The sequence below is a fragment of the Amphiprion ocellaris genome, chromosome 15, assembly GCF_022539595.1.
Source record: "Amphiprion ocellaris isolate individual 3 ecotype Okinawa chromosome 15, ASM2253959v1, whole genome shotgun sequence".
In the NCBI taxonomy this organism is placed as follows: domain Eukaryota; kingdom Metazoa; phylum Chordata; class Actinopteri; family Pomacentridae; genus Amphiprion; species Amphiprion ocellaris.
In genome coordinates, this window is record NC_072780.1 from 9,025,243 (window position 1) to 9,038,431 (window position 13,189).

Here is a 13,189-nt window from a genome sequence, read left to right on the forward strand (position 1 = left end):
ATTCACTCATAAACTTAAGACGTAATCTAAATTAATAACAGCTTCTAAAAATGTTCAAATAACTAATAGCATAGTTTTTGTTTAATTTCCTAATCGCTGAAAATTCTGTCCATGTGTGATGATAATCTAATTACTACTTCACAAACGGTAAAATAAGACGTCCTGCCAAGTGTGATGAAACTCGGAACACAACTTGAGTCGTGCTTTGGAGACGCTGCTGCTGACTGAAGCTGCAGGTATTTAATCAACTCATAGGAAAGACTCCTACAAACAGCTGAAAGTGACAGTTGAGCTTCAATGCTTGTATACATATGATAAAAAAATACCCAGATTACATTACTTCTTATGAGTCTTAATAATCTGACCTGTTAATCTCTGCCATCATCACTGTAAAGTTCTATTTTAATTGACTTTTCAATTTGTAGTAGATTTGAAATTGCTGCACAAAGAGAATAACAAAGGTGTTTAGTGACTTCAGCATGAACATTTTATTTTGCACTTTCTGTGATGTTTTTATATCAATATTGGTGCTGAAATGCCAAAAAAGTCATCCATGTGCCTATCGGTTCTTGTGATGGACTTGTGCTGTGTTGCAAGTAACACAGAAATGTAACTAAGTCTGACCTAGTACGATTGTTGTTGCAGCTGTTAGAGAAAAGTGACCAGCGTGTTCAAATAGACATGATGCTGAGTTGCTGAGCTCAGTTGTTGTCACATTAACAGAAAAGGCTGCATTTCTGAAATGGGCCATAGTCTTACAAGCACAGTTACTAGTTTAAGGGGTGACAGAAAATTTAAATTCAGTGATTTCAATAGAGATGGAAACTAGATCCTGCAGCAGCTTTGTTGTTACGTTTAGCATGGCCACCAAATTAGATACATTTCCATATATTAACTAAATAATAGACATAACAACAATGTGGTGGTTGTATAGATCTGGTGTTTTGGCATGTTGAAGATGTGTGTATGAAACATCCACACTTTAGAATTTTTAGGTTCTTTGCAGGAACATCTATATTTGAAACATATCCTTCTGTCCTGACTACAACTTTCTGTTCTATCAGAACTAGTTTTGTGTGTGAAAATTGTCTAACTTCAAAGTATGCATGCCTTTGAAAAGTGATAAAGAATTACTCAGGAAACAGACCAATTGTGCTTTAACTAGATAAGAGATCTATGTATGCAGCAGCTATGCAAGCTACTAATACATGTGCAAAATGTTGGCCATGTTTTATTAATGAGTATTTCATTGGTGTGATAGTATAACCCATTCCTTGCTTTTTCACCTCCACAGATATGTTCTTCCCACCTGCCCAGCCCATCAGATGCCCTCAACCACTACCAGGCTGTATGTCGGGCTCTCTATGCTGAGAGCAGGGAACTACGCACCTTTCTGGAAAAGATCAAGAGTGCCAAGGAGGTATGAAATTTTGACACCTGACGTCTAAGAGTTATTAATAAATCCAGTTTGGACAAGTCTGACAAATGTGATGTAATGACACTTTTAATATTTTTTCCTCATCTCTGCACTGCCAAAGTCTGGTAATTTTGTTAATAAGTCATACGTGGGCTGTTTGACTTGTTTGCACATCACAGACCTGTCAAAATCTGAATATAAAAGTAAAGCGAAAGTGTGAGGGGAAAAGTGTGCTTCGAGGCGCAGAGCAGATGAGAGCTTGTGAGAAAGTGCCAGACGTCTTCTCCCTCTGCTTTGGTATATGGGTTTACTGTGTGGAACTGAATTGGCTGAATTAAGATCTGTAAGGCCAGCAGACTTTCTTTTGCTTGGGAGAGAAAATACCAAAGAGATGCCCAGAAGCAGCACAGTAACAACAAAACAGTCTACAAAGAGACAATAGTGCAGAATGATTGAAACTGTCAGTGTCCCTTTCTGACCCATTTGTCACAGCAGTTGAGAGCGCAACTACTTGGCATAACTTAATTTTGCATGAACATGATCTGGCATCCTGTTTCTTGTGTCTGTATACAAACTAACTGTAAGATTTCTGTTTGTATCTGGCACATTGGTAACTAAGAAAGATTAATGAGAAATTCCACCATGTTGTTGTGCTTCTTAGTGACAGAATGTTTTCAACTACTGTTTAAGACAACTGGCAACCAACATGAGCTTGGAATTGCTCTTTTTAATTAAAATAATTCATAAACAATCTGAATAGCAAAACTCAACAGGTTTTAACAGCGTGGTATCTTTAAAATTGTCAAAATATAAAACTATTCATCAGTGCCAGGAACTGTTAAAACAGTAAGAATGGATTGGATTCTCAACTTTCTGACAACCCTTGAACTATGTTGGGACAACTTCACCAAACCTCAACCTAAAGTAGTATCCAAATCTCTTGATTCTATTTCTTATTTAAAGGTTTGCCAAAAATAAAACATTTGACAATTTTTAAAAAACAAAAAATAAATGTACTCCCTGCATAAGCTATTAGCTATTAATTTAACTGCGACTAGCACTCATGTGACAATAATCTGGGTTTACACAGAGCATAGGAGACAAATATGGAAACAGTTAAGTTGAAAAAAGTAGGAAAGCATCTATAGCATGTAGTTGCCATTTTTCCCCTGTGCTACAAAGACCCATGGGCTCTTTGAAAAGTGTTGTACATGTTAATTCTATTTTTTATTTTTTGTAAAATGAATAATCAAAGAAATTCCACTTCTGTTGAAAGGGATTTATGGGATTATAAATTGTGTAAAAGATATTTAGAAGTCCTCTCTACTTCTAACCATGGTTGTGCTGTTCCCATAGAGGGGCACGACCTTATATTGTAGTGACTAATAACCCCACAGTGGTTAAAAACGTGAGCAAAAAACACCCAGACATTGCTCGGGATTCAGGGGATTAAAGAAATATACACTGGATTATGTCATGAGCACCTTAAGCCAAACAAAATATGACAGAGTGGAGTGTAGTTAAGTTTTGGAGTGTACTTTGTTGTTCTTAGACTCCATTGTTAATGCTACAGTTATCATTTTTGAACACCTTCTTTGCTTAAAATTTGCACCTGATGACGATGATAATACTAGGTATCCATTGTAAAGAACATTTATGAAGAATGTCTGAGAAAAATGCAACACTCGCCTAAGCCTTAAGCAATTAAAATACATTAATTGAAACTCTTGTACTCTTACTAGCTCTCTGTTGTTTGCTGTGATTTAACTGAGGTTTAAGGAAGATGTCGCAGCGCTTAGTCTATGACTTGTTAGACAGCATAGCTTTACTGTACAGTATGTTCACACAAACTGTGGCTTCTGCAGTAAGCATGATTCATGCAAACAATCTTATGTAATAGACAGCTATAGAATCAAGTTTAACCTTATTACAGAAATTTAAGGAGCTTATAGGAAGGGATTGGACCACTCAGCTACATGGAACTCCCTGTAGCACTCAATGTTACTGGGTAATTACTAATAAGTAATCACACATGGTACCATACATCACACATGCTTACTGATTAGCGGGTTAGTGAGCATTTCTCTCACTGTTTCAGTGTTTTTCTGTTTTCTGTCAGTATGTAAAGGCTCGTGCTGTTGGATTCCCCTCTGTTCTGCAATCTAAAAACGACCAAACTGGACTTAGAAAACTACAAACTGAAATTGGGGTGACTCTTGGGTCCCAAAGGCAGAAGCTAAATAATGAGAAGAATATGATTAAAAAAGGATGCTTTGGAAGAAGGAATAAGTTTTAGCAGTAAACATGGGTGTGGATGAATAGATGTGTAGATTAGAAATGCTGAAAGAGAAGCAGACGCCAGCAGACAACCCTTAAGGCTTCAGTTTTTCTTTGATCTGAAACTCTGGCGTGAGTGATATAGATAAGGCTTCGTTCAACTTCTGATGAACCTGAACTGAACTTGAGAAAAGAGCAAATCAGATAACAAGATAGCGTGCAGACATGTTTAAAATATGCCCAGCAGAACGCAAAAAATTTCTGGGATTTCCAAATCGAAGTACCTTAGATTGTAAAGATAAAGGATGCACATACTAAATCCGTCAACTTGAAAGGCTGTTTTTTTAACCAAGTATGACAATTAAACTAATCAACCAGAATGTTGAGTAATTTCCTTTTGCTGAAAAGATCCAGCAGACACACATTAATCGCAGTCATTAGTTGACTATTGACCTATTTTTTTCCCCCCCTGGCTTACTGTCAACACAAAACGAGATGGATATCGACATGCTCATGCGAAACAGCATCTATTGATTAATTAACCAGCCTGCTATGACAATATGGGCATTTTGCCCGTGCCCTCAATTTGATTTTAGCCAGTCTTGTGAGTGCAGTGATGCACGAGTTGAATGTCATGATGTTGCAAATTTTCTGTCTCAATTCTTTCCTTCTCCATTTCATGTTTTTCTTTTCTTCCTTTGTTGGCCAGAACCTTCGGAAGATGGAGGGCGAGACTCAGGAGGAACCCGTGAAAGACCTGAACGAGCTGCAAAATGCAGATTGGGTAAGAAGAGCATCTGCCTTTTACATGGAGAACCACTAGGTTTAACTTTGTGCTGCATCTGGTCGGAACATAGCTGCTATAATTATTAAATCGCTTTTATTCCAACTAGGCACGGTTCTGGGTGCAAGTCATGCGAGATCTACGACATGGTGTCAAGTTGAAGAAGGTTCAGGAACGTCAGTACAACCCATTACCGATTGAATACCAGCTCACGCCATATGAAATGCTGATGGATGACATCCGCTCCAAACGTTACAAGCTGCGAAAAGTCATGGTGAGGCTCAATATAAACATTTATCTGTTTTCACTCTTTTGGAGTAAACTAAAAAGCACCACTACTTCTTTCTGTATGTTAACATTCACAGTACTTCATTGTCTCTGAAACTGAGATGTCAAGTTGCTGTTATTGATCTTCTGTCTCGTCCCAGGTGAATGGAGACATCCCTCCAAGGTTAAAGAAGAGCGCACATGAGATCATTCTTGAATTCATCAGGTCACGACCCCCTCTCAACCCTGTGAGTAATGCAAAACATAGTGCCAGTAATCTGCATGATGCTTTTCTCATTGTTGCCTCCCACTTTCACTGAAGTAAGCTTCCAGTTGTAGTCAGATTACAGTACTGATATCTCATGTGTTCCCACCAGAGTCAAATTTCAGTTTGGCAACATTTAGAGGATGATACGATAATTACTATCCATATTTAGCACAGCTGTGAAAACACTTAGTCAGAGACATCAATATTTGATTTCCACTTGTTATATCAGTACATTGGCATACACAGTCCTGTGGATGCCGGATGATGAGGTGTGAATGATGAAGGATAAACTGGCACATGCATGTCCGTCACCTCAATGGTATTGTTACCCAAGTGATGAACTTTGACTTAGATGACTTAATGTAGCTGTAAGTCATACAGCTTTTCATAGGAGAGGTGTGAGGTAAAATCTCAGGCCTGTCTCCATGGCAATGGAGTGCTCACTCTTGTCGTTGTCATGACAGGTCTCGGCTCGTAAACTGAAACCTCACCCTCCACGTCCCCGGAGCCTCCACGAGCGACTGCTGGAGGACATCAAAGCTGAAAGGAAGCTCAGGCCAGTTTCACCCGACATGATCCGCAGAAGCCGCCTGGGTGAGACACCAACACACACTAATACACACAGAAGTGGTGATATTTACAGCCTGACGCAAAAGCCTCTGAATCACAAGCTTTTTTTTTTCTCCCCCATTTTTGCTCCAGTCACATTTTTACTCACTATGGGCTCATTTTTCACTGGAATATAACAATAGTTGAATTTCTTCTGACATTTATTTTGACAAAAATTGAGAAAGTCAACATGTACAGTTTACCAAGTGGCCCTAGGTGTTACCAATACTGGAAAAAATGGTGACTCTACATACTATAGCTATTACATTTTAAATTTGTCAACAGACTTGTCTCCTCTCTGCTCTGTCTAAACACAGCCTGCAGTTCAGCCAAAAAATGTGGGAAGTTTTGCTACATGACTGGTGGCTGCAGCTGAGTCATGAATTGCATCTTGTTTGCACTGAGAAGAGCAGATTTTTTTTTAAATTTTTTTTTTATTTTACAGAATCTGGTTACTATTTTTTGGGAATCTTTAAAAGAGACATGTAACATAAAGTAACTTTGGTGAAATATCCCAATAGTAAGATTTGATTCTGATCATTTTCCTGAAGGAAATTAGTGTTTCAAAGACCGTTGATTTAAAAATAATACATAAAAAATTTCAGTTTCCAATTGTTAAACGTGATGTAATTTTGTTTTGATGATTTACATTTTTTTTTAATGATAACCTTTCAAACCTGCCAGCAGGTTTTGAGGTTCAGAGGGTTTAAACAAACTCCTGTGACACACTGTCCTAGACATAGCTCACACACAATTTACTGGTCTTTTCTTCTGACTATCAGCAACAGCGCGGCTCTCGGCTTACTGCATTCCTGCTCTAACTCATCCACTAACAACAAAAACCATTAACCATGAATTAATCATTCTTAACCGCATCCATCATGATGACTCTAACAGCCCTCTTCATGCATTCATCTGTTCACTTAGTCAGACATGTCGTAGTGTTTAAACAAGGATCACTCTTACTCCAGCTGGGAGCCTTCAGGTGTTTGTTAGACTGATGCTGCTAAAGTAGCTGTTGCTGTAGTTAATGATAAATGTCCTGTTCTTTTCTTTGAACTTAATTTACATTAATTTTATAAAACTGCAATGCGACAAGCTACGTTTGAAGCAAGCAGTCAGTGCATAGGAGGTAGATAATCTGTTCGGTATGTATTCAAACCGCTAAAAACTTTAATCAGGTCAACAACAGCAAACATTTTGTCGGTCTATACCGTACAGCATTCTATGCAGTTCACACAAGACTTCTTTTGTTAGCGGCTTTAGGAGGCTAACATGGAGCAGCTGTTGCATAATCATACATAGGAGATTGTACAGTTCACTGAAAGTATTTCTGAAAATCTGAGATTATAGAGCCTGGATAGATGGGTCTGTTTTAATGAATGATATGTTTTATAACCATCAGGGTTTTTCCTGGCTCAGAATGGGCTTTTAGGAGGTGACTACACATGACAGTAAGCATGATTAGGGGGCAGTAAAGGCAATCTGTCTGTGCTGCCTTTTTTCACTGAAATCTATACATTTCACTGTTATTTCTGATGATTTGGTAAATTAAAATACCTGTTATGCTTGATTAAATGAAACCACATTCAAGAAAGTTAATTGCAACAATTTATTTCTTTTAAATTGTCCATCAGGAACAACCCTGATCACGGATGATTTACTGACTTTATCATCCATTTGAACTTTTTTCTTTTTCTCAGATTTGCTTACATTTTGTTTTGTTTTTTTCCATATCTATCAGTCATGCGACCTCTTAGCATGTCTTACAGTTTTGATTCGTCAGGTAAAGTTTACGTCACCTATTGCCTTCCTATTGTTGTACCTTGTGCTTCATTCCAGGCTATTTTTAGGATTAGCTCCTGCTCCTCCCTGATTTAAACACACCTTTTTTTTTTTGTTGCTTATTTCATGTTTGTGTTTACAAGTGCATCAATGACAGACTACTGTCGCTTACTGGCTGTTATGATAAAGGCACTTTTTCCACCTGAGGAACGGATGGGTCACCACAGTGCAACTTCATCTCAGAATGTGTGAAATTTTAATGTTGGTCGTCACTTAATTTTACATGATTGGGGCAATTTTAGAGGCAGTGAGGTAAATTAAACATCCAAAATCATAAGAGCATATATTTAGGGAAATTACGAATGGTGATCGCCCCACATATAAAGGCTACAAAGTTAAATTTAAATGTGTGGTTGAGCTGATAGGGGATAGTCACTGAACCAGAGCCAGTAATGTGAGATTACGAGTCATCACTCTGCCTCTGGAGCCAATCTGACCTGCTGGTCACCCTAATCCGCTTCCACTCTGGGATGTGAAGAATTACATAACACTGGGTCAGCAGCGTACCTCAGATAAACAGTCAACTGGCAGATGAAGGTTTGAATGTAGCATTGCAGTTCCCAGGATGACCATGATCCAGATGGATGTACGACAGTAACCTTTTGCACTGTGGCTGCACTCATTGTCTTTCTCTGCTTTCCTGCCACTTCCCCTCATGCTCCTCTCCCTCTCTGCTTTCTAGCGACTGATTTATGTCTGACTGTAGACCACTGTCACATAGCATCCTGTAATTCACACCTGGTCTGACAGATGTTTGTTGCTGCCAAGTCCTCCCTGTGGTACTAGTCTGATTTTAGAAATGAAAATATTGACATGTGTGCTCTCACTGATGTTTATACTCCCTCAATTCATCTGCAGGTGCAGGGAAAAGCATCAGCACCCCTCAGGACTTGTTCCGTAGTTCAGGTAAAGTATCAGTCTTCCTCAATACTGCCTCTTGGTGTCCTATAGTCTGAACCATAGTTTACAGCAGGCTTGATAGTTAGCTTTCCTCTAAACACCAAGCTCTTCCTAGGCGTATTTTGCTCTGGTAATAGTCACTGTGGTCTCATTTTTCACTGCAATATAAAATCTTGCACCTCTATGGAAACGGCACAACCATGACCAGAGGCAGAGAGAACATAAAGATGTATCCAGTATCAAATAACAATTGAATTCCTTTGATTATTCATTTTACAAAAAATTTAAAGAAACTGTATACAACCAGTACAGCATTTTTCCAAGTGCCCACAGGTGTTACCAACACTAGAAAACAAATGGTGGCTCTACATACTATACATTTTTTTGTAGCTGCATTTTTCCATTGTCTCCTATTTCCTGCCTGCAGTTTAGCCAGAAACAAATTTTTGACATGTGACTTTTGGTTGTAGCTGACTCGCTAATGACTTCTTGGTTGCTGTGAGGTTTGCACAGACAAAAAATTAATCTGCTTGCCTGCAAACTTTTCATTTTTGGTAAATATTTAAATGAGACATGTATCATTATGTGATCCTGATGAAATATACAGATTTTTTATTTTTGTTTTGCTTAGATTTGGTTGTTTCTCTGAACCACATCGAAAGTCACAAATGATTAGTTTGAGGACAGTCAGAAAATTGAACATCCAACAGTTATTTCAGTTTTTTACAGTTTGGTGCTCTAATAAATTGTGCAATTTGAAGAAAAAAAAGAATTAACATGCCTTTTAAACCTGCTACCGGGTTTTAGTGTTCAGAGAGTAAAGATAAAGAGACGGTTCAGGATAATTTGTGGCCAGCTCATAATACAACACTGTTCATAATCAAACCTCAGTGCAGTATGTCAGAAACTTCATCTTCACCGTTTAAATAACTGGTCTTTGCCCTACAGACACTCCGGATGGACAGAGGAAGTTGGCTGGCAGCACCCAGTCTCTGGCCAGCGGCACCACAGGACCCAATCAGAGTGGAGTGCAGCCCCTTATACAGAGGAAAAGGCTGCTCAGAGCGCCTACGCTAGCTGAACTGGACAGCTCTGAATCTGATGTAAGATGTCAGACTCCATTTTCCATGTATGATCATGATACCCTTAATGTGACAGCTTCTCGAACTGACAGTGCCATTAAATCTGATGTATCTATTCTCAAAGCCTGGTCATTGCCCATATTACAGTTAGTCATAATCCAGGGTAGTATTAAATGACAGTGACTAGCTTACATCTTTTGTGTGTTTGCGTGATCTCTAAGGACATGAATCATTTACTTCATAATTCAGAATGTTCTAGACATTAAAATAAGGGTGTGTAAACTGGATTATTTCTATAAGCTTTTTAAAAGTATTACTGAAATTATCTTAACCAAAATGTAGATATATCTCTGGGGAAAATGGATTTCATTCATGTAATATTCAAATTAAGTCAGAGTTTCTTAATATGTGTGACTTGTCTGGTTGGCAGGAGGAGCCCACACGCAGCAGCTCCAGTATGTCCACGTCGTTGGTGGAGGACGCATCTCCTGAGTCTGCAGTGACATTTGATGGGAAGAAAGGTATAACTTTATCTTAGCATACATAGTTTAGTATTGTAGTGTGTTGCATATTACGGTGCTCCCTTTGAGCCCTTCTAAGGTGTTAACACAAACCAGAAAGTATCCTGTTCTTTAGTGTTCCTCCTCTGGAAGTCTTCAGTGCATTTCTCTTTCTGTTTCTCACCTCTGCAGCTCCTCCGAAGTTCTTGCCTGTCTCCGCCACCCCACAGCCGGACAAGCGTCAGTCTCCACAGAGGCGACATTCCATCGAGAAGGAGGCCCCCACCAGCGTCCGTCCTTTTGCACCACCATCCAGACAGGCCTCCAAGTCTCTGGTACGTCAATGTCAGAATTTCTTTCTTCTGACTTGCTTAGAACGTCTGAATGACTGAATAAACGAGGCCCCTGAGGTTGATGAAAAGATCGTAACATTCCAGCTGGGTTTGAAAATATTGAATTGCAGATTTTACTGCAACAGATGCTTAAATTGGATGATAAAACTGTCATGGTAAATTATCGTCTTCATTGATATTACTGAGATTATCGGCTTAAATGTCACTTTTATGTGGGTCTCTAATCAGTCAAAGCCTTCATGGAATATAAATGATAGAAATATGCCAAAAGAGTAGAAAGTGGTTATTCAAAAGCATTTATGACTATAAATGTTTTATGAACTTGCATAATTCCAATAGAAATAAGTGTTTTGTATAATTTGAATAAATAGAGCCTATTACTGTGGCTACATCTACCAGTAGCACCGGATATCCTCCATCCTGTGACTGCTGTGAGGTCACTGGTTGTCTGAGTACCTCCGTGATGGTCCTATGATTCTAGTGAGGTTGATGGATGTAATTGAAACCACAGGACAGCTGCTGTATGAAGCGGATTTAAATGGAATTGGTTTACTCTCACCACTCGCTTTTTTAATAGCAGACCTCAGTTTCAATCAGAGGATGATATAATATCAGTAGAAATACATGTAAACGCCTGGAATAGACAACTTTCATGGGGCTTCATATTTTACATTTTGCCCTCCATGATCATTGTTGCCATCTTGAAAATGATCCAGTAGACAGTGCAAACAGGTAACGATGTGGAGTTTATTTTGTTGATGATTCAGTTTTAAAAAAAAAAAAAAAAAAATCAGTTTTTGTTCCTTTATTTTCTCTTTCTATTTTGACATGAACACAAACAGGTTTTGCTTTTCACTTCGATATTAGGAGTTGAGCTTCTTTAGTGATGTAAAAGACTGAGACCTTTGCTCCAGTTCACCTCCCTTTCTGCTGCACCTATTATATCTCACTAACATGTTTACTCTGGCTAGCCGTCTTCTCCCAAAGACTTACTTGCAGTTGTTTCCTATTTTACATAATGCTGCAGCTGATGGCGGATCCCAGTGCCAAGGTAACCTGGTCAATGTCCTGTTAATCCATCACCATCCTTTTCATACACAGTTTTGTGTCTATAGCATTTTAAAAAATATATAATAGTGAAATAGTAAAGGATACAGTATCGAAGGTTTGTGGAAAGTTTACATGATCATTTGACGGCAGTTTGTGGTTCTTGGTGTCTAATAAAGCAGAAAGAATGTGACTGTGATAACTTCTGTCATCTCTGTGAACTCCTTTTAAGATATCATATGACTTTTCAATCATGGGACTCTTCTATAAAGCTTTGCTTGTTGTCAAATTAAATGTCATTTGGCATATGAAAGAAAATGACAATCAGTGGTATGAGTTCATGCAAGGAGGACAGTCAGTGTAACACTGTATGAACTTTGTGCTGAGTTTTTCATCTTTTTTGAATGTTTTAATTAGATTTGTTGCTATAATCTCTTTAGCAATGTTGGATATAACTAACTGCATAACTAACAGACAGAAAATATCCACTAATGAATTTATGGAGTCTCATCTTGAAGTTACCTAAGCACATTTGCTATGGTTAGCTTCTTGGAATATGAAGTCCTATATGTGTTTGAATGTCCTGTTCCTTCTGTCTGCTGGTCAGGTGGAAGCTGGCAGCAGTGCTCAGGGCGCGGTATGTCACTGTTTCTGCATATCATCACAACTACTGTGTGCAGGGAAACCATCCAGAATGCTGTAGAATGCGATAGACTTGTAGTCTGGTGTGAATTTGTCATGACTGTGAATGTGAGATCTGTGGTGTGCTGAAAATGACTCAGGGAACGTTGAAAAATATACAAAGGAGGGGAAAAAAAACATCTGTAAACATTAGCAGCAGCAACTTGGTAAAAGATCAGGAAACGATCTCCCTGAGAAATTTTCACTTCTGTAGAATTGAGTGTTTTGGGAGCCCCAAGCTGTGTCACTAATGTCCATGCGTGACCTCAGCTTGGAGCATGATGGGGATCCACTTAGTTACTGGTTGCCTGAAAATAACATAAGTTTGATTAGAAAACAGTTATGGTATGATTATTGATCAAAGAATAATGCTGATGGAAAACCAGAAGTTGTGGACCACCATCATGGCTGCTATATCACCTGGAAGTTGTGTGTTTGTTTTCAGTGGAAACACCTCTTTTTCAAAAGGCTGGTGCTTCCACCCTCACCATCTCACTCTACATTTGGTCTTTTGGTGAAGCGCTGTGCAATGGGTGCTTGTATTCTGCATTTCTCTACATTCACCTGGTGTCAGTCCCATTGGCAGCAGATACCATCACTTATTGCTGTTACACATTCCTGGGTTATGTGTGGACTGATCTATAAGTAAATAAGCACAGTTTGTTGATATAATGTTTGTGTTTTCCTCCAGGAGGCGTTCTGTTACCCAGTGGAGTGTCTGGCTCTGACAGTGGAGGAAGTGATGCACATCAGACAGGTCCTCGTCAAGGCCGAGCTCGAGAAGTTTCAGCAATACAAAGACATCTACAACGCTCTCAAGAAAGGAAAGGTAGAAACCACGAGGAGATTGTGCCTTGGAACTGATAATTTGTTTACATGCATCGTATACCATGTACTTTTGTCATCCTGTTTTCTCTCCTCTCTAGCTTTGCTTTTCATGTCGGACCAAAAGGTTCTCCCTCTTCACCTGGTCCTACACCTGCCAGTTCTGCAAAAGGTAAATTGAGTCCTTGCTGCTAGAACTAGTCGGCTTAATACTGTGTCATCACAACTTATGTAGTGCTGCTGCATATGTGAGAAAACTGTATGACGTTTCAAGAGGGGGATGTGTGAAATCTGTCCCACAGTTCTGATGCCAAAGTTAAATTTGATTATTTAT

At 38.9% G+C, this 13,189-nt stretch overlaps 1 protein-coding gene across 5 annotated transcripts in view; it reads left to right on the forward strand.

Moving 5' to 3' along the window:
• spire1a (spire-type actin nucleation factor 1a) overlaps window positions 1–13,189 on the forward strand; it is a 34,354-nt gene that overhangs the window by 18,010 nt on the left and 3,155 nt on the right. The window contains exons 4-17 of one of the 5 annotated variants that reach the window (XM_035944825.2): window positions 1,295–1,420; window positions 4,404–4,478; window positions 4,588–4,752; window positions 4,907–4,993; window positions 5,478–5,607; window positions 7,367–7,408; window positions 8,326–8,373; window positions 9,316–9,470; window positions 9,880–9,970; window positions 10,142–10,284; window positions 11,330–11,353; window positions 11,957–11,986; window positions 12,722–12,859; window positions 12,957–13,027. In XM_035944825.2, the coding sequence (XP_035800718.2) occupies window positions 1,295–1,420; window positions 4,404–4,478; window positions 4,588–4,752; window positions 4,907–4,993; window positions 5,478–5,607; window positions 7,367–7,408; window positions 8,326–8,373; window positions 9,316–9,470; window positions 9,880–9,970; window positions 10,142–10,284; window positions 11,330–11,353; window positions 11,957–11,986; window positions 12,722–12,859; window positions 12,957–13,027 (1,325 nt within the window). The remainder of the gene's footprint in view (window positions 1–1,294; window positions 1,421–4,403; window positions 4,479–4,587; window positions 4,753–4,906; window positions 4,994–5,477; window positions 5,608–7,366; window positions 7,409–8,325; window positions 8,374–9,315; window positions 9,471–9,879; window positions 9,971–10,141; window positions 10,285–11,329; window positions 11,354–11,956; window positions 11,987–12,721; window positions 12,860–12,956; window positions 13,028–13,189) is intronic. The other 4 variants (XM_035944826.2, XM_035944827.2, XM_035944828.2 and 1 more) reach the window with 4 other exon arrangements.